This window comes from Carassius carassius, chromosome 35 (genome assembly GCF_963082965.1).
Source record: "Carassius carassius chromosome 35, fCarCar2.1, whole genome shotgun sequence".
NCBI classification, from domain to species: Eukaryota; Metazoa; Chordata; class Actinopteri; order Cypriniformes; family Cyprinidae; genus Carassius; species Carassius carassius.
The window spans coordinates 22,474,210-22,498,549 of record NC_081789.1 but is presented as its reverse complement, the minus strand read 5'-3'; the positions used below and the strand labels follow the sequence as shown (position 1 = coordinate 22,498,549).

Genomic DNA, 24,340 nt, shown 5'->3' with positions numbered 1-24,340 from the left:
GTATTGAATGTCTACTATTATTTTGACCATTATTGCCTTTACATTTAATTATAGCTGCTCGGTTATCTATACATTTTAACTGATTTCAGTTTTATTAGGATTGAATAAAACATTTTCTCCTTTTTCCTTGTAGTCAGACTGGTTATCTGCTGTTGTCCTGGTGAGGTGTGGTGTGGTGTCGGCAATGGCTCTGATTTTGTTATTTGGTTTTTTGCTCTTGTATCTTTTATGAGGGTGAATTGAAGTGGCACAGGGCCTTAGATGTGCGCTGGCTCTGCCCAAGTATCACAACGCAGCCATAAATCATGTGTTTTTGAGGCTACCCTCAGAGGCGTTTGGAAGCTGCTCCTTGTGTCGATAGCCCAGAGTTTCTGGAAACAGTTATATAACCACAAAAAGCAGCGAAAAACAATCTAAAGTAGAGCAAGTCAGTGTTCAAGCACCAGTTCATAGAACGACTGCATTTTGTGCATATGTATATGTATGGGTTTTTAAACGAGTTATTGAAAAGCACCTTGTTTGTGTCCTGGGAAATAAAATAAAAAAAATCATCCTCTGCATCTTTTCTTCCTAAACCTTCAATTAAGTCAATGAAATGAACTTGATGACTTTACAGCTCAGCTGATGTCAATGGAGGGATTTGGAACGAGTTGCACACCACTGAATTGAATTACGCTTTCTGCATTCTTATTGGCCGCAGTGTCAACCAAAACGTGACGGAATGGTAAAATTGTGATGGAACGTTCCAGACGTATTGGACCAGTTTAAGTTGGGTTGAGGCTGCAGACTTGAATCGAGAGCAGAAGAGGAGAGAGCAGCAAATAACATGTTAGAGTTGCATGTTGCTTTCTGGGTCAAAACATTTGGTTTCCATAGTGATTTGAAGGCCAATAATATGTAAGAATTCTCTTCAATGCGTAGTCACTCCAGTGGTTGCAGTTGTAAATGATGAACCGAGAGTCCACTAATTTAAGTAACATGTTAGTGCTTAATCTGGGTATCAGTGAACTCGGTTGAACTGCTATTGTGTAAGTAGTGGGTCCACATATGAGGGGAGGACCACATAAAACTACCCATGTGTACAGGACAGTGACCAAACAGCCAATCGCCTTCATGAGAAAGCAATGGCATTCACTCCAGTGCTGCCCCTTGCCCCTCCCGACTTTGTTACGGCGGGATAATCAGCGCTTTGTGCTGGCTGCGGAATCTGGGACAAAAACACAAGACTCAATTAGAGAGAAGGTCCGAAAAAGACTGTTAGCGCAGAAACCTCTGAAAGCCTTTAAAGGCAGACGGGAATTCAACTGGTGTTGCAGCTTTTGTATGCTGCGTCACGCTGCTAACTGTGCCACCCTGGTGCCAGTATAGGGGCCGAGGGCCAAAACCTTGTGCAGTCTATGCCAGAACTTCAGAGAGGGTCATAAGGTAGTTGGTGGTGTCTGCTAAGGCAAGCATCACTATTATTACTGCTCATAGAAACCATAACACTAAGTTTTTAACTTCAGCATGTAATTCGTCCTGCACTGTTTGTGCTACAGACATAAATTATGCCTCAAATCATGCAGGAAGTTGTCGAAAGGTATGCAAGTACTTTTCTTCACTAGCAGATGTTAAAATAAACCAAAATTACCACGGATTTACACTAAAGGAGGCACCAGAACCAACCTGGCAACCTACCAGTACTACCAATAAAGATTCAGATGCCAATCATGATACCAATAATGATTCAAGCATAGCAAGTGTTGCAAAAATACAGTTTCTGATAGAAGAAACCAAAAGTGATGCAAGATATGAGCTATGCTGAAGCTTATGTTTCACAGAGATAAAAGTAGCTCCCAAAAAAAGAAATAGGCTATAAAAAATGTGGTCAGCTGTGTAGAGGCAAGCTGTGGACCTAAAAACAATGAAGAGTAAAAGATGTGTTGAACCAGCCTGGAGTTCATTAGCAGATCAGCTCAGTTCCTCAGGCTGAGCCTCACTGCAAAGGGCCTGGAATGAACAGAGCGGGGAGAGGATGGAAAACAAAGATACACTGATCCACAGACAAACACGCTCCGAGGAATTGTGACTGCTGATCACCATTAATTCATTACTCGCAGTTGAGAAAACAGGCCTGGTGAGAGAGCAGTGGGAGTATGTGGGTGAAGATTGTTTGTTTGTCTCTCCAGCCCAATATGAAATGCGTTCAAGCAGACAAAACTAAACAAGCTGCCCGTTTTCTGAAAATCTGGCTGCGTTTGCTTTAGGAATGCATTATATCCATATAGGATTGCCTCAGTTTTCTTTTAACCAAACCATTTAATCAATTTAGATTTATATTTCGCATTATTACGATCATTATAGTAGGTGAAAGATTGAGAAGTGGGCTTTAATGAGAACCACAGATGGTTTAAAGCTGCTCTCCCAGTTTAAATTTCCCTGCATACAAGCTGAAACCATGTGTCTGTGACATCTGAGACTTCCTCACATGCCTGTGGATATTTTGTTTTTTTAGCAGAACGCTCACTTTCCCTGGCCGCTCCGAGTCTCTGAATTTCAGAACGAGGAGTTCAGTATAGATTCTTCTCCTTTCAAATGCTACCAAGTGGCCTCTAGCCATCTCCATTTATCCCCCAGATACTTAACTCTAAAAGGAATGGATCTTTTCTCGACGGAGAGGAGGAAAACCATGCTGTATGTTGAAATGCCAAAGGTTTACTTTATTAATTAAAAGGAGTTTCTGTTATAGTACCTCCTGTTAATCTAAAGCAGCTGGATTTGAGTTGGGAATTATATGTTATCTTCAGAAAGCCCCAAAATAACTTACTAAAGCCCAGGTAGACAAAGGCGCATTTACAGCAAGGTGAGCACGTTTCTGGACTATCTGTAAACAATGCCACATATTTTATGACATAAGGTGAACAATACAGGCCACATTTCTCCAGCATGATGTGAACCCTCTCATATTTAGTCAGCTTATTAAAAGAAGGTACGACTTCCTCTGTTTTACAAGCAATTAGTTAACTAGTTCTATTTACAAGCGGAAAACAGCACAGGCCTGAATTATAATCGTCCCAGAGTTCATCAGGGGCCACACAGTGGAAACCACACATGGGAAATATTACCCATTTATAAAAGATTTCTAAATAAGTATTTAATATCAAATATATAAATATTTATAGAAACTTATATTCAGAACAGAATAAAAAAAAGCTAATTGCACCTTTATACTTTTATACTTTATACTTTATAGTTATACTTTTTTAATTTAAATAATAATATTTTTTAAATTCCATGGCAGGAATAAGCTTCCATAGATATTTAACTCAACGTGAAATCTAAATTGATGCTATTTACTTTCTAAACACACTTTACTGGACATATTACTAACTAACCAACTAACTAATTCAACTTTTCATTGAAGGCCTAAATGGTTCTTTAGAGATTAAAAATACTCTTGACTTTATTTTAAATCAGGATATTGGTTGCTGCGTTCTTTAAAATTCCACCACATGGATTGTTTTTCTAAAGAACTGGACTGTAAAAATTCTTTGTAGAACTTAAAAGAACTCTAATGCCTGCAAAACTGGTTTTGGTTCTATTAGGAACCTTAAAGAGTGTAGATGTAATGCATTGGTGGATGTCATATGAAAGCAATGGAAGCACATTGCAGATGCATTAACTTTAGATTTACAACAACAGCAACACAGGCATTTACAGCCCCGGGGATTATGACATGCTCACAATTTCCATAAAAGTGCTGCAAGATGAATTGCCAACCAGAGAGGAATGTCTTCGCACATTGAGGAAAGAGTAGCACACATGTGAACAAAATCTGAGACAAAGTGGTAAAAAGGAAATAGGCGCTCACTTTGGCAGTGAATCCACTGGAAGAAAAACAGACCTTCTTACTGTACCTTTTTTTTTTGGTGTGACTGGCTGGCATTGTGCCACAAAGTCCAGTCTGTTGCATGAGCCATTTTGAACGGCTTTGTTAAAGAGGAATTCAGCTGAAGATCCCAGACCTCACAAGTAATGCAAAGGTTCTGGAACATTACATAACCTAGCTATGAATGCATAAACCACTGCTCTTATACTCTCTCTCTCTCTCTCTCTCTCTCTCTCTCTCTCTCTCTCTCTCTCTCTCTCTCTCTCTCTCTCTCTCACACACACACACACACACACACATCAGTATTTTTTCAGACTGCTGGACTGAGGTGGAGTTGATCCAAACAGAGGGTTGTCTGTAACTCTGAGCCTGTTTTCCTTTAAGGCAGGAATGTTCCTCTGGTCAAACAATCAAGTTTTTGCTTAGGTTGTCGTGAATGAACAGAACTACTTTGGATTAGTTAGTGGTTCTTGCTAAAGGTTTATATATATATATATATATATATATATATATATATATATGGTATGTATTTGTAATGAATTTATATAGTCATACATACATTTAAGCTAATTTTAAATATCTAAACAAATGTAAATATGTCGACTGATATGTATACGATGCCTGATTGATCTTTCGCCAGTGGTCTGACAGAGCAAATCTTTATCCCCCCTCGGATCTACTCTGATTTCTCCATTTCAGCCATATTGGCATCATAACTCGATGTGTTTTGCTGTAGCCTCTGTCTAAAGTTGGTAAAATTATCTTTGTTGTGTACTATATATGTATTATATATAGAAACTTAAGTATATATATATATATATATATATATATATATATATATATATATATATATATATATATATATATATTAGTGCTGTTAAACGATTAATTGATTAATCACATCCAAAATATTTTATTTGCATAATATATGAGTGTGTACTGTATAATTATTATTATATATATATATAAATACCAAAACATGCATGTATTTATGTAAGAAAAATATGTTCTTTATACATTAAACTATAATAAAATAAATAACTAAATATAATAATATAAATGTATATACATGTAAATATTTTCAATATATTAAACTATAACAAAATAAATATAATGATGTAAATGTATAAATGTATATACATGTAATATATTGTATGTGTTTTTATTTATATATAAATAATACATCAACACAGTACAAATACATATAGTATGCAAACAAAAACTTTTATTTTGGATGTGATTAATTGCGATTAATCATTTGACAGCACTAATTTATATATATTTATATGACAAAAACAAGAAAAAATATGTGAAAAAAAAAAATGAATATAAATTCACCGTTTAATGATTACTATACACATAAGTTAACTTTTAAGGAAAAATTGTTTATAAATAAACTTAATAATGTTTAAATACTTATATTAAAATGTCCAAGCTAATTAGCTACATGTCAAATAAATATGTTTTGGAACAACATATTTTGTAAAAAGCACTTTCTAAATCTTTTTTTCAATTAGAATTATTTGTATTTTACAATTAGTTTAATATAATTATGAATTATTATTTTATCCACAGTGATGCAAGTGCTGGCTAAACTTAAAATAGAGCCTGATTTATGCAACAACATATCCACTCCTAATGATTTCCTCCTGAGGCCCCAAAATTGATTCCAGATAACTTGACACTCATAAATGTCTTCAGGCAGTTGGAGTTCAAGAAACTGCATATTGTACATTGGCAGGCAGCACAGAGACTATTAATAAAAAATAAGCTCAAAGCAGCTTTTACTCAAGTCAGGCCTATTTCATTGTTCCTGTATGTGTTAGTTAAGTCAGCCCGCTCTCTGTTTCCTCAGGAAAAGCCTCGGAGGATGGAATCCTTTCCTCATGGAGCCTGATAAAGTGGAGGGTGGAGTGTGACACAGATGGAGGAAAATCATGTCACTGGTGATGGATTTCATTTACACAGGATTTGGCATTTGGGAAGTGAACGATCTGGAACCATGTTGGGTTGTGAAAGTCAATGCTAAAATTAAAGGTACTTTATTAATCGGATTACAGTAATTACTAAAGACGTCTCATTTGGGATGTGGGAAGTGAAAACTCTTTATCAAATCTGTGCTAGTATTGCCCCTGTTCAAAATCACAATCACACCACTAGGGGTGAACTGTGTAGATTGACTGCTCTCTGGTGGTGAGTAGAAAAAAAATTCATTTTTATAATTTGTAAAAAATAATGTGTTGTAACCTCTTGGCACCTGTACAGATGCTGAATCATACTTTGTCCTGCCCTTATAAAAGTTTGGCACCTGCCTGTGTGTGGACCACAGGCTGTGGTGCGAATTTATCATGCATTTTTGGAAATATACTGCCAAACGTGTTCTAGTTTAAAGCCCTAGTTTATTCACCACAGGGGGTCAACATTTGAACAGCCCACCTGTTTGTTCGGTCAATATAATGTGAACTTTGTGTGTAGGCTATATACCAAACATCAGGTTAAATTATAATCCAAATTTCTGAAAAGTAGCTTTAAAAGTTGCAGTTGTCTTTTGTAAAGTGGCCTGGTGTGGGAAAATAACTATAGGGCTTTTTAAAATCACCAAATATAGCTACAATTATTTTCCAATTTTAAAAGAAACTTTCATCTCTGACAAAGCTTGGATCATCCGTGGGAAACCCCTTTTACCTGTTGTCCAGCATATTCATGAATGGGGGGAAAATAGAAAAATAGAAAAATGGATGGTGCTTCATTGAATAGTTTGCCATTTGGTTGGAGTGCAGTGGTGTGTGGTTCTGACCTATATCTATTTTTAGCTGTGTGGGACAAAAATAAAAATGGCTCAAATTTTTCCAGATGATCATCTAAATCTGTCCTGCTTATGGCAGAAAAAAGAGAAAAACAAAAATGACCAAGAGGAACCTTTATACTTGGGGGGGTTCCGCATGAAATCAAAATAGCACATTGCTAGTCTTGATGTAACCAATTGATCCGTGCAAGTTAATCCTCTGAAGAAAAAGACTGCTATGAGTGAGAGCTAGAGAGGAGGAGCGCAAACATAAAACCATGCCCTCTATTCAATATTCCATTTCAGATGGAAATACGTCACTACACTGAAATAAAGTTGGGACCACTTTGAAATTTCAGTGCTTAGCTACATTTACGAACAGCAAAAATCAAAGAAAGGTCTCATCGAGTGTCGTGAACGAAAAGGTTGTCTAATTAATCTTTTAGGTGAGCAAATTGTTCTCGACTCTTAAAGGGATAGTTTACCCCAAAATGAGAACATAATTTAATTAAGAATTGTTAATGTAGAATTGTTGAATAAATTATTTTCTTTTTAATTTGTGCACAAAAAGTAATCTGGACTCGTAGCTTCGTATAATTGAAGTTGAGCCACTGATGTCACATGAGCACCTTTCACGCTGCCATTCCGGAAAATACATTTGTAATATGTCCCGGCAATTGTTCCTGGGTCACTAGATTTTGCCCCTTTCACACTGCCAGTGATTACCCGGAATATGTGCGTGCATTCACTCTGTGTTTCACACACAACCCGTAAAGGTCCCGTAATGACACGTGACATCAGGATGTGAAAGTTAACGCTAGGAACGTTAACTTTCACTTAAGCTGGCTAAGGATCTCAGATTCAGCACGGATAACTGATCTCTGCTTTATTACAGTTTGCACATATTTTTTTAGTTGCGAACATTGATCTGCCTTCAAAACACCCGCTAAAAGTGTCTTCACTACGTCATACCCTTTACAGCATTGGTTCTGGCTTTTGTTCACACAGAGCTCATTCTGGGACTGAACCCGGCAATGTTACTAGGTCCCCGACCCAGTAATTTTCCGGGTCCAACGTGCAGTGTGAAAGGGGCTATGGACTGTTTTACCGATGTCCTTGCTATGTTTCTGGAACTGGGAACATTGCTGTCTATCATAGAGCTCTCAGATTTCATTAAAAATATCTTAATTTGAGTTCGGAACATGAACATGAGGATGAATAATTAATGACAGAATTTTCAATTTGGGGTGAACTAACCCTTTAACCCTTTAACTTTTTTGTTCACTTAGGCACTGAATCTTTTCCTGACTCACGAGCCAAAAGTGGACTGTAGGAAAGCATCACATTGGTTGGATCTACTAAACGAATCCACCCCTTCAGTGTACCTGACTTCGAAAACACCAAATGAAACATCTCGTTCGTAAACGAACACAGTTATTATATAAATCATAATTTACTAGAATGAACTAGACTCTCATTCAAGAAGAGGAAGAGGAAGAGGAAGAAGAATTAATGTTAGTGTTCCTGTAGCTCAATTGGTAGAGCTTTGCGATATCAAGCGCAAGGTTGGGGGTTCGGTTCCCCGGGAACACATGATAGGTAAAAATTGATAGCCTGAATGCAGTTTAAGTCGCTTTGGATAAAAGCGTCTGCTAAATGCATACATTTAATTTTAATTTAATTTAATTTTAAATTTAATGAACGTGTACAAATGACAAATGACATAGGCCTAAAAATGTATTATTTTAGCTCGATGAAACCCGGCAGCGGACTAATGGAGGAGAGTTTTTCTTTGCAGGGAAAACTCTTATTACATTTCCTGACAACTCATTTTTTTGAACGAATTAGTTGAGAGAATGATTCAGTCACTCAGGGGTTATTTTTTTTTGCCACCTATTGTTACGGGTGTAACGATAACCTGCAGAAACGGCCCCTGAATGAATCTTGTTAGTGAATACATTTAAAAGACTCGACTCGCTGATGAATCAAACTTCCCACCACAAAAGATGACAATATCCGTGTGTGAATATCTCTTTAAGAATGAAGCTGAAATTGGATCCTCTCGTGCCCTTACTTCCACCACCACATACAGCAATCATTCTCAACATGCTCTCAACGACGCGCGCTTATAAAACCCACTCGGATCGCAGATTGAGATTATTATAAGGACCACCCGTTTCTCTGTTTGATATGAAATCATGCATTTCATTTCGCCGTGGAGGGAGGAAAATCATGCATGTGTCTAATTGACGAAAAACAAGGATTTATTATCAGCCCATGTTTTCAGACACCATGCACAACTAGCCAGCAGATACCATTGATGATCGATAAGAGGTAAACATATGGTTAACGCATGTATTTCGTTATATTAGATCATATTTTAATGCACAAGCGTTGTGTTTTCAGCCAGCATTGCGTTATGATTTGGGCTAAAGAAAGCAGCAGGCATGTTGATAACAACACGAGTCAATATCCGTCCATCGCAATGTTTTTTACATAGCTTTAGTAGAGATGTGATTCAGGATTTGTGTTAACAGGCTGTCAGTGCTGAATTGCGGTTTTTGATTTATATTCAGCAAGCAATCATCTTAATAAAATGTTCATCTAAGCACAAATGTACATGTATATGTGTGGATGTGTTACACAAGCAATGCGGTTCAATGCTGCACACCAGCTGGAGTTAAATGACAGAGTTTATTGACAAACGTAGGCTACAATATCATCTAAAAGCCAAACTCTTGAGTTAATATTTGAAAATTCATATTCATGCGTGCGAGTCTACGGTGAAAATACATGTCAGTATGAAGGGAAACATTTGTTCAGGTTTGCGAATAGAAAACATTAATTTTCTCTGTATTTAATGTACATGCTATATGCAGAGTTTTTAACGAATTCTGCATTTTTCTTGAAAAAAAAAGAAGAAAAGTTTCTGACTTCTAAAAACTAATTTTCTGCGGAGGTCTTTTATTCTGCTCTTCCTTATTTTGGTTTACTTTCAGTTTTGAGAGCTGTAATGTGTGTACAGTATATACAGATACCAAATGAAAATGATTTATTTTTGTTCTTTTATAAATCTAGTTTAAAATGTGTAATGTTCTTAGAAATGTAATATTTGTAGTCATGCATTGTTTTGGAAAACATTGATGCTATTTTTTTTTAAAGGTTTGATTTGATTGGCTCTTAAATGTCATGTGGTACAACTCAAGCAATGTTAAAAATTCCTTTGCTGACAAAAACTAAGACAAAAACAAATTTGTAATTAATAGATCTGCAATCCATTGATCATTGTACTTTCATAAAATGGGTATTGACATCAGATACTATCATTATACCATGGTATCTGCCATAAAGCATTTAGGCCAATATTTGATAGTTTATTTTTATTTTTAAGTAAAAAACAAAAAGAAAAAATTCTAAATCGTGGTTTTTCAGGCCTTTAAAAAAAAAGAAAAAAAAAACTTTTTTTTTTCTGTATACATATGTTTGCTTGTGTACTTGGTCGATTGTGTCTGGCTGCTTTTGCACTGCAGTTTCCTCATGGGTTTAATAAAGCATCCATTTAGCTATCCATCCATTATGAGCCTTTCTTTGCGCAGCAGATCTTTCATTCATAAGGCAGCACTGCTTCTCTTAATATATGATGCATTTACTCAATGCACTAAACTAAAGCATGCCAGCAGTGCAGCTTTGTCAATGCTGTGATCTGCCACCCACATGACAAACCTGTGCACCAGTAAGGACAGCATGTTAATCTACTCGGTCATACATTTTTTAAAAAGTTTTTATTAGTGGCTTATTGTTACTTAAACTGCATGTTCACAAATGAGATGCATGCATATGCAGCAGAAATCCTGTGATCACCCTTAACTGCTGAACTTCCTGTTACTATTGCTTTATGACCTCTTTGGACGTCTGCCCTTCACCCATATAGGAACTTTAAATACACCCACCCTCACCCCTCCTCTATATGTGCATGTTGCCTATTGCTACATAAAGAACATCTAAATTTAGAAACCGCATGTTTTTTGACTCCTATCGGCACATGAGGAGATGTGCTGATGTCAAAGTCTCTTAGTTTAGTTGTTTGACCATGTCTGAAATAATGTTGACTGCGACTCAATTGATTATGTCCGCTTTAATTCTTGTTATGCATTCATTAGATAAGTTTGCAGATTTTCCACCAGCTTTGTTACAGTAATAATTTGTTACAGCAAAATATTGTAACTTGATAAACTTCTTGATTCTGTAATCCACCTATAGTATTTTTCACATATAAAGAAATCGTTAAAAAATATAAAATAAAAAGGAAGTAAATGCTAACTAACAGTGCACTCTGTAATCTTGTAATGTTTTGCACATTCGGAATCATTTTCTTAAAGACCGGGCAATGCAAATTTTACATTAACTACACATCATAAATTGAAGTTAATGAATATAGCACGGTATAGTTTGTTTGTAATCAATGATTTATAGATTATGCTCATGTCTACAATCAGAACAAACAGGACAACTTCTCTGCAAAAAAAAAAAAAAGACAAATATTAGTCAATATATCAGTGTACCACTAGTTTCCTGCACCGTGATTCCTGTTTATTGGTCAGTAAAAATCTGCTGGATCATGCAAAACGCAATATTTTGCATTATCCGGAAATCTTTGGACGGCTTCAGGGCTTTTCTTTCTCTAGTTTGTCTAGTCATGTAGCAGCAATTAAAAAAATAATTTTGTGTTTCTAGTGCATAGACACAGCCAAGTTTCATTAAAAACCTGTCTTGCCAGCGGTGAATTCTCTCTTTAACTAACCCAATATAGACACATTTGATGAACCAGTGGTATATTTTGGGGTGGAACCGCTTTTTTTGTCCAGTCATTGGGAGACTAGTGTTGGGAAACCTACAGTTTGTTACCACTAGTGGTGAAGAAATGACACAATTCACCTTTTGGGATATTGATTTTAGGGAGGTGGGATTGGCTATTGTTTGTTGTAGCAATAAGAGCAAGTTAAGGCATGTGAGGATGTGTGAATGACCTCCTGCGTGAAATTTGTTTCATTTGCATCTCTGCTGATATGCAGATCTCCTTTCGTGACCGTTGGAAGTCTGCAGTTGTTGACATGTAAAAACATTAGAGACCGTGTATGTAAGCTGCAGATGACGGTTTAACGGCTACATCTGCCATTGATGTGTCAATGTTGAGTGGACATTCATTAGTTGTTTTTTGTCTTTATTGCTTCTCTGCTGAAAGTTTATAGTGTAGATGACCTTAAAGCAAGTAAACAGATTAAAAGCCACAAAAATCCAATTTCCTGGTTTTCAAAAGTGTGTCAGTTTCTTCTCACTACACTCTCAGTGCAATGGGTTCATGTTTTGTGTTTTTCTCTCGTGCTTTGAACACTTTTAGCCTCAGGTAAGAGTGCGATTCATGTTTTCCATTAGCTGTTATGGGCCAGAGGTCTTGAAAGTAGATCAGCAGGAGATTTTATGAGCACTTAGATGCCTTGTGGAAGATGTAAAACGCTTCTTCCTTGAGGTTTCTTGAATTTCCCGGTATCAAGGATATATATGTACTGATATTAGTAATATTGTGAAATATTATATAAATTATATATATTGTTATTATTATTTTATTATTTTAATGTGTTGTAGTGCCAATTATTGAATAATACAGTGAATTAAATGCTTGTGTAACTTCTAACTAGATTTAGTCCAGCTAACCATTTAAACATTAACCCAGTGCCTTTTTCTCAGATGATTAACCATATACACTTGCAGGAAAAAAGGTACAAAAGTTGCCACTGGGATGCTACCTTTTCAGAAGGTACACCTTTGTACCTGATTTACCCCTAAAGGATGCAAGATGTTAACTTAAAGATGCATATAGTATTACCTAAATGGTACATATCTGTACTTAAATGGTGTACATTAGTAGTTACTGCTCCAGTTACGAATTTTGTACCTTTTTTTCCTGAGTGTATGAAAGACACTTTGTACAGGAAGTGAGAAAAGCGCAGGCGAGCATGAATTCGATCTACTGTATGTCTTTTGCTCTTTGTGCTGAATGATTGAAACGCTGTGATTATTTTGGCCCAAGGTTTATCATTATGGATCACTGCTTCCTAACTTTGTGCCTCAAAGGGGACATGTTTTTCATGGCACCAGACTGCAAGAGAAACTGTTTGAAAACATGACGAGGACAAGGTTGACATTTAGAGCTAATCTCAATATGATTTGTACATACAGTACTATAAAGGATTACGTCTAGTGCCATTAATGACAACTGAAGCCCACTTTTGACTCCAGAACAGTTGTCTAACCATGATGTGTAACATGTCTTAGATTTTGGACTGTGTTTTGGAATGGTCAACCAACTCTTGCATCACTCTTGGCAGCATTAATATCAACCAATATGATGCTTTAACTAAGTCTGAGAGGACTGATACTGTGACACTTCCCACAGCCTTTATTCGTTTTATGAGTGCAGATAAAGACGTGGGTTTTGCATCACCTCGTTTCCCTTTGCTAGCACAGTAATGGTAGAGGGCATGTCTGTTAAACATTTACTTTGCTTTTCTCCTGGAACGGTGAGTTTTCCGTCGTGTGATTTCAACAGGACACTGATGTTCGTGTGTAATTAGAAAGTGTTTTTCTGCTCTTTCTCTTTCAGTGGGGTCGGGTGGCCATGGACCCCTTCAGCCAGCTGATCCTGCTCATCTCGGTGGTGAGTTTTTGCACTTTCCAGTGGCTTTTTCACAGCGTGAGCCCCTGGGTATCGTCCAGAATCAGCCCTGGCTTCCTCAAACTCACCCACAAACAGAAGATCGAGTGGAACTCAAGGTACACAAACATGATTTGTGCCGTCTGTTGGAGTGCTGGGACTAGTTCTGCATTTTTCTTTCCATGTATTACCTTCTCATGTTCAGTGTTTCATAAGTTTAAAAGAGTAAATGTAAGCTGTATGTGTTTGATTCACTAAAAAGAACTGGCTCACAAGAGTCATGTGTTTAGGAATCGGACTGCACTGGTTGCACTGAGTGGTTCTGATTCATTCAAAGAACTGACTTGGAAGACTAATTCATTCAGGAATTGCATAAACATAACTAGTTGCACTGTATGTGTTTGATTTGCTAACAAGGTCCGGCTCAAAGTACTCATTTGTTCAGGAATCATTTAGAAAACAGGTCAACCTGTGTGGTTTTAATTCACTTAAAATAAATTACTTATAAAGAGTTGTTTAGGGATTGGACTACTGTGGTTGCATGGTGTGGGTTTGATTCATTAAAAAGAACTCCCTCAAAACTAATACATTTGGGAATCATTAAGATATAACTGGTTGCACTGTATGTGTTTGATTCACTGAGAAGAACTGTTTCATAAGAGTCATTATGATTCTGATTCCCTATTTACTAAAATTCGGATTCCGATTATAAAAAACAAAAAAACAAAAAGATTCTCAATGGAATTATTTTCTCAGGAATCATTTGCAATATCTCCGCATACTAAATGGTTTTGATTTACTTAAAACAACCAGTCATTTGTTAATAAATCATATTACACCGTTTTAAAAAAATATATATATTTACTAAGAAGAACTGGGTCAAAAGACTCAATCATTTAAATGATTCCTTAATGAATGTTTTTGATTCACTGAAAAAAGAACTGTTCGCACTGATCCACTAGTTCATAAGAGTCATTTGTTTAGAATTCAAGCTCCAATACAATTAAAACTATGATAACCATTCTAAACAGGCAGCTTGTTAAATATCACCAGAGGATTCGCAGCGGTGCTTCAGTTATTTCCCTGTTAAATGACTTCACAGAAGATTACACTGTAGAGATCGAGTTGTAAGCTTTCACTCAAAATCACTAATGTCTGCATATGCGTATAGAAACTGGCAAGAGGCGAAGATGGCAGCGATAATGCTCATTTCAGCAGGCTGTCAAGAGAACAGCCAGCTGGAGGAGATCTTTAGATTTAGATTTTAGATCTCTAGGACACAGCGCCGAGTTGATTGACAGCAGCCAATCGCTCAGTTTCGATTGTTTTAACTTGACATTATTCTATGGGAGAAGCAAACCACTGTTAACACTGCTGTCAAGTCATAAAACCTTTTGCGTCTCTGCAGGACTGTGTCCACGCTCCATGCCCTGTTGGTCGGCCTCTTCTGCCTCTACATCCTGTTCTTCGATGAGGCAGTCAATCATGACCCCGTATGGTGAGTGCTCGACCTCTCATGCTGCATGCAGGGCATGCTGGGAAAGCGCTGCTCTTCACAGATGAGCAGGATGCTTTCCGTAACTGTTTTAAGGTGATCTTGCAGTAATCTCAGTGCCATGTCCTGATCTTTACCTCTACAGGGGAGATCCTGCTCTGGTGAAGATAAACGTGAGCATTACTACAGGCTACCTCATATCTGGTGAGAGCTTGAAAATTGAAGTGGATTTTTAGTTGATTGCTTTTTGGGGGGTTTCTAGTAGATCGATTATATTTAAATTGTTGGTCAGGCTAGTTTCACCAAAGAAACGCCTCAGTAGCCACACTTCACCGTCTCTGACCGTATTAACCTGGTTGCAGATGATTCTGTAAATTCTCTATTATAATGTCATGTTTTTGAAGGATGATTTTTTTAATTTTTTTTTAATTAAATTTTTATTAAAAGCATTCACTAATTTAGTTAAAAAAAAAAAACAATTCCTATGACTTGTTACACATTATTTGACCAGTGTAATGCATTTATGTATTTAATGTACATAAGCTGAAATGTGACAAGTTTATCAGTAACTGATGGAGAAAGACCCAATACTATTTTTTGAAAAGGCTTTATGATAACAATATTTCAGAATATTTATTTTAACATTTAGTATTATACTTTATTTTTTAAGTTTAACAATTAACAGTTGTATTTTTATCAACTAACTTTAACAAAATGAATGAAACGCTGTAAAAATATATTGCTTATTGTTATCTAATGCATTAACAAATATTCACAAATGAGACGGAATGGTTAATTATTAATCAAAATTAAATTAGACCTTTTATTATAATATTTTATTTTAGTCTCAGTTTTCAAATTCATTTCAATATCTGAAAATGTTTTTATGGCAGTTTTTTTTATTTTTGTTAGTTTTCTCAAAAAAATAAATAAATAAAAGAATATAGCCTTGCAGCCGTCAAAGGTGTTGGCAGAGACTTTATGGAATCCTCTGAAATAGGATAAGATGGCCACAGAGAAGAATTTTGGTGCAAATGTCCCTATATCAATGTTTTCTTTTGAGATGTAGGTATATTATTGGTAAGCCGTGTTATTATTAGTTATTTGAATGTATTAAATCACTTGTATGCTAAATTCATGTTCTTTAAAGAAGTTCTGACTCTTATTGCCTTTTTCTTTCTGTGTTTTCCAGATCTGCTGCTTATATTTTACTATTGGAGAGCAATAGGAGACAAGTTTTTTGTAATCCACCACCTGGCAGCATTGTATGCTTACTACTATGTACTGGTGAGTGCCCTGTTGTCCCATAACAGAACATGCAGGCAAGATGGGAAAGAGACAACCAAGAGTGAGCAGTGGTGTGTCAGGTGTGCAACTGGTGCTGAAAGCTCTGTGTTCATTGGCTGATGCTCCACCACACGAGCGTTCCCTTATAACATAGCACTAAACTATAAACAGAGAAACAGGATGGCCAGAAGCTGAGAATCTGTATCCTATATGTTTGACCCCGTATGTGGCCTGTGACCTTCTCTGATTGTAAAAGTGTTTAAAGTCAAGAAAACATTTTCTTGTCCTTCACAATGTATGCAGTGTCCTCATCTGTAGAAAAAAAAAATTATATATATATATATTTAAATATTAGAGATGAGTCATGTGGTTGATTAGCTATCCAACACCTAATTTAAGTTGTTTACTGTTTTTTTAAAAAAACAATTTAGATGCTTTAAATAAATGGTATGTTGACCGCATGCATCGCTTTTTATTTATTCACCATTTACTAGTTTGCTAGGTACAGTTGTTTTGAAAAAAAGTTGCATTTTATCTGATGTCTTAAAAATCCAACTTTTAAAACTTTTATTAATCTCGATATTGAGTCATTCTGTGCGGTTTTGTTGTGCTCTGTCTAGTTTTTAACACCATAACCTTTCTTTTGTAAACCGCTTCTAAGAAACTATTTTGCTCATCCCTAGTTGCCATGGTCCTTGTTAAACTTGATATCCAAATAGTTGCCAGCCCAGATCTTTAACCACTAGACTGCACCACTGAGGCCACTACTGTTCACTCTTGGTTCATTTGTATGGTTACCCTCTAGGTCACCAGGTTCTGTAGCTGACTATGGTTATTATAATGATGATGATGATGTTGATGGTATTTTTTGCATGGAATGCTCATTGACGGTTATGCAGAAGTCTATTTTCTCCTCCTCTACTTCTCTGACTCCCCCCTCAGCAACTCTATTGGTCAGACTGTACCAGATTGGATTGTGTGCATGTATTGATGCTCTCTGCTCCTGTGGTGCCTTTGGAGCATTTCCTGTGTGCATGCTCTGAAACCTTCCCCTGCTTTGAGCCGATCTTCCTCCTAAACTCTCCCTCTTTCTCTTCTGAAACCTAACGTCCACGTCTCAACTGCAGGATGAGTAACAGCCAGAAAGCGCTTGTTTGTTGGGCTGATCCACACTCACGATATGGGAAGGTTTTGCTGAATAACAGGTTGATCTGGTCCTCTGCTGAATTCTAAATAACTATGCATTTAGTTTACATGTTGCACAGGTTATTACTTGTGCCTTTTTATAGAAATTAACCAGACATTAGTTAAAAATGAACCTAAACGCTTAAAAAATAGCATCTGTTGATGCTCAGTTATTTGGCATGGGTCTTTCTGTAATATGGGTTTTACAGAAAATGTCAATAATGGCAAGAACACCAGACAAATAATTTGTTGTTAATAGGTTCATAAATATAAAGAAATTATAATACATATTATTGTAATTTCCATCTAAATTAATATACATGTTGGGATGTCATTTCAGCAACCGGGTAATAGGGTTGTCGCAATGTCCAATAAATACTATGCTTTCACTATACTTTGCTCCTTAATTACTCATTTATTAAAATGTATTTATAATTTATTATAAAATCATTCAGAATTATTAGAACTATTATTATAGAATCCTTCAAAAAAGCTAAAAATCTTTTTAATATATATATATATTAATGTATGTACAGTATGTATATGTGATTGTTTTTATGGGGCAACATTTTTAAATCTCAAATCTCCATAACATTTTGAGGAGATTTGAAAATTTTAAAAAGATTTATGAACTTGTTATATATTATGTATGTCAGGACACTATATATTTACACAATGATAAATAAATGAAATGATATATGTTTATTAAATGTAACATTTTGAATATGAATATACCTTATATTAATAAGTTATATTATACCTAATAACTATACGTGCTATTGAATGAAATGTTAAGTTTAATAAAGTTATTAAAGCTGTTAATTGTTAAAGTCATTAACAGATTTGAGTGACCTGGGTCATGCTTGCACGGTATGTGTTTACTAAATGCACGAATGGTAAGAAAAAAAAAAAAGATTGATTATACTGTACCATATTATTTCTTAAGATTAGCTGTAATTCTGCCATATGTCTTGATAATTATTTCATTTTAGCCACAAATGTATTGTGCACCTCTAGTTAAACAATACATACAACAGACACTCAAAAGGCACATGTTTTGCAGAATGACCATGACAAATGATCTTTAGGGCGTGTTCATTTTTGAAAATTTGGCGGCACAAAAAAACCCCTCATTCCTAAAAATGCTTCTGGGGCAGCGACTTATGATGGCTTTACTGTTGCTTATATACCCTACAGTTACCTTGCACTGATTTAATGCAACCTTGAGGATCGCCTCAAACCTGAACATGCATTTTGTTGTCAGGATGTAGACCATACTGTCACTGGTCACTTTTATGACTGCCTTTTCAAGACTTTTTCTAAATTATTACAAGCTAATCTAGGTAATTTAACGTGGAGCTGGAAGTCTCTGTTGGGTCTCAGTGAGTAATTAAGTCTGTCGTTGAAAATGTCATTCGTTGTTATTGTTTCCTGTGTTTAGAAATGCTATTAGCGTTAAAACCAGAACTTTTTTATGTCATTTTGTTAATTACTTCAGACTAAATTCCAATATTCGCCTCATTATATTTTTAGGACATATTAAATATAGAGCATAATAAACCCTGTCAGTCTTTTCAGTGCTTAATAATTGTGCTTCATCTTAAGAGCAAAGTGTTTCGCTATATTTAGCACTGACACGTAACATTTAAAGGTCTATCAAACTATGAGAGGAATTTTTTTAGAAGTAGAATAAAATCGAATTCTTTTCAGCGTGCGATTTGTTTCTCATAATGCATGTCCAACGAGTTTTAAATATTGTTGCTGCTTATGTGTCGTACGTTCTTTTTGCATTTTTTCTGCACCTTTTTTCCAAGAATCTGTCTGTCAGTCTGTCTCTGTCCCACTTAACATGACTTCTTGAATAGCGCAGCCTCACTTCCTCTGACCAGCAAAACTCTTCATGCAAAAACTACCAGTGTCACTGTTATTCGGGTTAAGAGATGAGGGCTATAGGCTTGGCTGATCTAGATGGACTCTCTCCTGTCTTGTCTGCTGTCCTGCTGTTATGGAACTCTGAGCAGTTACTGAAGCCCAGTTACAGTATGGACTTACCAGTACCTAGGGGTACCAGCATGCATCTGCTAGCAAATCTGATTATTATTTTTGTATCCTTGATTTTTATATGTCCCATTTTGCAGTAAGTATGCTAATGTATGTTTTAATTGCAGCCCTTAAGGTAGGTGTGTTATCGAAAAGCCAAATGTTTATTCGCTTGCTGTAGGAACGATAATGTCAAAACTTGTTTGGAGAGGAACATTTCATTGGATCAGGTCTGAATAATCCTCGCTTTGCAAGGAAAAGCTGTAGAAGTCCTCATTCTCTGACAGAACGTGCATGGCTGACCATGCAGTGAGATCTAAATGTCTGATACCACATTCAAAATCTGGGATTTTATTTGTATCTAATCTAGAAATTAATTATTAGCATCTTGGTGGTGGTGGGGGGTGGGGGGGGGGGTGTAAACACAATTATAACATTTAAATGATAGAAAAAATGCTTAAAATAAAAAGTTCACTTGTAAATGAAAATTCTGTCACCATTTATTCTGTCCCCACTTGTTCCAAACCTGTATATGTTTCTTTCTTCTGTTGAACACAAAAGAAGAATGTTGGTTACCAAACAGGTAACCATTGACTTCCATAGAATTTTTTTTTCCCCCATAGTATGGAAGTCAGTGGCTACCGCAAATTTTTTGGTAACCAAAATTCTTCAAAATATCTTCTTTTGTGTTTGGAATGGCTTGAGGGTGAGAAAATGAGAAGAGAATTTAATTTTTTTGGTGAACTACTGTATATGGTTAAATTTGACATTGATTATGTGAACATCTTTGTACAGATGATTAGAAGTTATTACTTCCATTGAAGCACAAGATGCTCTTTAGATCGTTCTAAAATCATGCTGAAATATTAAAAAATCTGGTATTACACACACTTTTGAACTTAAAACAAAAAGGAGGACAAATTAATACGATATTCTGAAATCTGTCGTCTTTTTTTTAATTGAACGATACACTTTAGTTTAATATGTATGATATTTATTTCTATAGTTATAATTTGTAGTTAAGAATTCAAAATAGAAGAATTTTCCACCAGTGGTTTCAGACTTTCGGACTCCACTGTATGTGCCTGATGATATGTGGCTTATTTGAAATGTGGGTTGTTATTATTGACGGCTCAGTTTTGGTTTTTAATTTCACAATTATCATTGTTGAATAGTTTTGTAGTACATTTACAGAAAAGAATGCAGGTACTTTAAATGGCAAGGAGCAGTAATCTGAACAAAAAACTAGTTTGTTTTAGTTTGAAGCAGATTATATGATTCTGCTTTATTTAGTACATGATTGAAAATACTTTTTCATGATGTATGTATTTAAAAATGCATAGAGTTGACATAATATTAACCTAATCACTCTAATTATCATAATCTAATTAACATACACGTATGCAATTTTACAGTAGAAAAATTAAGTCATTTTTAACCTCTACATATTCACTAAAAAATAATCTAAACATAGACAAAAAATACTGAATACATTATTTGATCTTAAAATAAATCTTATATTACTAGAAAGACCATTTGCATGCAACCCTTTTTCTATTTTCTACATTTTTTTTTTAATTATTATTTTTTTATATACATTGCTCTAGGTGAAGTATCATAACTCGGCACTGAAGCAATTACTGTTGGTGCCTGACAGCAGGAGATATTGAGACTGTTGGAGCTGAATCATAAGTCTGTGCTTTTCTATAACTCGTGTCCGTGTCATTGTTTGTTTGTTCTTCACCTTGTGTCTCCAGGGTCAAGGAATGTTGCCTTATTTTGCTAACTTCCGTCTGCTTGCAGAGTTCTCCACACCATGTGTAAACCAACGGTAGGTATTTGACTGATTATTTGTTATTTGTCTGGCGTTACCTAAAGTAAAAATATAATTAGACAAAAATCATAGCCAATCTGCACATGACCAAGGAGATTTCACTCTGGGTTCACCAAAAAAGGAACATTTGCTGAAAATGTACTCTCCCTCAGGACATTCAAGACATAGATGAACTTGTTCCTTCATCAGAACAGATGTGGAAAAATGTAGCATTTCATCACTTGATCGCCAATGGATCCTCTGCAGTGAATGGGTGCCGTCAGAATGAGAGTCCAAACAGCTGATAAAAACATCACAATAATCCACAAGTAATCTGCACGACTCCAGTTCATCAGTTAACATCTTGTCAATTGAAAAGCTGCGTGTTTACAACTAACAAATCTTGCTTCTGACCAAAATAATCAATTATAATGCTTTCTCCAGTGAAAAAGTCCATCCTCTGTTGACTTCTCACATCAAAATCCTCCAACATATTTGTTGCTTATCTGTGCATCATATTTCTCTTTTGATTCAGACAGTACCAACTGTTTCACTGGAAAAATCTGTATTATGGATAGAGGACTTGTATTTTAGCCAGAAGCCAAAAAAAAAAAAAATCTTGATATTGAGTTTGTTTGTTACAAACTCGCTACTTTCGCTTGACAAAATGTTAATTGATGGACTAGAGTTGTGTGGGTTACTTGTGGACTATTGTAATGTTTCTGACAGCACCCATTCACTGCAGAGGATCCATTGGTGAGCAAGTGATGCAATACTAAATTTCTCCAAATCTGTTTTTCGACAAAATGACTATCTCATCCACATGTTGGATGGCCTGAGGGTGAGTGCATTTTCACTTTTGGTTGAACTGTACCTTTTAAATGTGTTTCAAATGTAATTTCATGTTGTCATTAATAAGAAATGACACAAATGAAATGTTGTGATGATACTGTAGATTAGTTTACAGCATGTCACTTTGCTCACCTGTGTTTTCCAGCTGGTTCTTTGAAGTATTAGGTTACCCCAAAGTCTCCAAGCCTAACATGGCTAACGGGGTACTGATGGCGCTTGTGTTTTTCCTGGTGAGGATCGCCGTCATGCCAGTATACTACAGCCGAATGTGTTCAGTGTATGGCACGGAGGCCTTCTACAAGGTCTCCTTTGGTGGCCGAAGCGCTTGGATCTTCTCCAGCATCTGCCTGGACATCATGAACGTCATGTGGATGCATAAAATCGCCCGCGGCTGCTACAAAGTCCTGCGTTCCAGCCGGAAATCTAAACCCGAGAGGCAGGAGAACGGAAAAATCGATTGAGTGAAAAGAAAGGGCATTCGAATTTTACACCACTGCTCACACACAGGGTCGTTGTCTTATTGATGGTCTTCATGGGACACTATGGTGTGATGGTGACCGGTAAAAACTTTGAAAACTACCCCAGAGCAATATTTCAGAGTTAAGACCCGAAACTCTGACAAAATGTCAAATTGAGATCTAGTACACCAGAAAAGACTGGCCGTCCACTTTTATTTTGTGTTTGTTTTCAAACCGTACACCAAAAGTGCAAACCATGCACTGTTTGAGATCGCTGGATGAACTGTATTTTAACCATGTTTGGTTTTCATTTTAAACTGTGTGGGCAGGTCAACAACATTATTTATTCATTAAAGATTTAGTCCTTTGCTCTCAATCACTGTCCTGTGCAAAGGGGCCAAGCAGTCAGTCACCTGATGTTCACGTTTACTTCAAAGCCGCGTATATTGACTGTGAAAGATTCATCCAAACAACTGCACTAAATGAGGAAAATCCGTGTACTCAAGAAGAATCTCTTGGAAAATTAATGTCACATACTTGTGATGTATTAGATATTTTATTGAATGCACCGATGAGATCCAACTGTGGGTTAAACAGGCAAAATATTTTATACATACAAGATGTGAGCAGTGGTTGCATTAATACGGAACTGTTTTTAAGAATGAAACCTGTTTACACTCGCTCCAGATTCAGTTCAGATTTCGCTCCGCTCCCATGAAACGGACATCACGCTTTGTTCGCACTGTACAGTTAATTGCATGCGGCAATGTTGTTCTCTGAATGTTTGCATTGTACATAGTAATTTTATTGAACCTACGATAATTCTTTTAATTACGTTGGTGTGTACAGTTTATCTGATCAATACTGAACTAAATGATCGATTATATTTTGGAAATGGTTTTAAAAGAAAGTGTAGCTCGTGTATGTTCGAGGACTTTCTCGACGTCGGATAGTTTTCCTGCATTGTACCTAATTTATTGACCCAGTTTTGCACTGGGACAGCATGGTAATGTTTGTACGACATATTTATTATTTTTTTTTAACGGAAAGGTATAAAAGTCGTCAATGTATCGGAGTAGATATACAGCATATGAGAGAATTCACAATACAGAGATACTTTTATGAATTCATTTTAAAATTCATTGTCACAATGATGAATTTAGTGTAGAATATTCATACTATACACGTGCATTCAGTGGCGGCACGGATGTTAGCGCATGAGTTTCATTGATTTAAAATGTATGAAAGTGGCTTAAAGCAGTTTGCGTGGAAACAATTTTAAAGCATTTTTTTTTAAAACTTTTTAAGTACTTGAATTTTGAAATGCGTTATTTCTAAGAGCCAGACCTAGGAAGAATTGTCTTTACTGGCATGAGATATACAGGAATCCATATTGTAATCATTATTATTATTATTGCCTTCGTATTCAATCACTCAAAATGCCTTTTTTGTTTCGTTAAATAAACCTCATATTTTCTACTTCTAGTGTCATTTTGTACCACATGGTTCACTGTATGGTCATGTAAGGAATGCATGTGGCTATGACTATCACTTTGATTGTTTTATCTTTTTAGTTCTCACCATTGTTCCAACCAAAGGTCAAAAATAAGAATGGGTGTTCTGAATCGTACATATTAAATAAATGGTGGCACAACAGCAGAAAAACCCTGCTGGATGAATAGACATGCATTGTTTAAGTATAATCTGAAACAAGCATAAGAAAAGAAGGGAAAAGTTAATTCAACTGAATTATGTATCTACAAACAGTTAAATGTCATTTGAGATTTTTTTTCTTTCCCTTTTTGGTTAGAACAATATTGCATTTTACTTTTACTAAAAGTCTTT

The 24,340-nt window shown here is 36.0% G+C and overlaps 1 protein-coding gene across 1 annotated transcript; it reads left to right on the top strand.

Moving 5' to 3' along the window:
* The first annotated feature begins 8,636 nt into the window (after window positions 1–8,636).
* On the top strand, window positions 8,637–23,974 carry tlcd4a (TLC domain containing 4a). The gene is made up of 7 exons (XM_059524967.1): window positions 8,637–8,987; window positions 13,315–13,484; window positions 14,774–14,863; window positions 15,006–15,064; window positions 16,053–16,147; window positions 21,130–21,203; window positions 22,183–23,974. The coding sequence occupies exons 2-7, from the start codon at window positions 13,330–13,332 to the stop codon at window positions 22,496–22,498; spliced, it is 789 nt and encodes a 262-aa protein (XP_059380950.1). The 5' UTR covers window positions 8,637–8,987; window positions 13,315–13,329; the 3' UTR covers window positions 22,499–23,974.
* The last annotated feature ends 366 nt before the right edge of the window (window positions 23,975–24,340 follow it).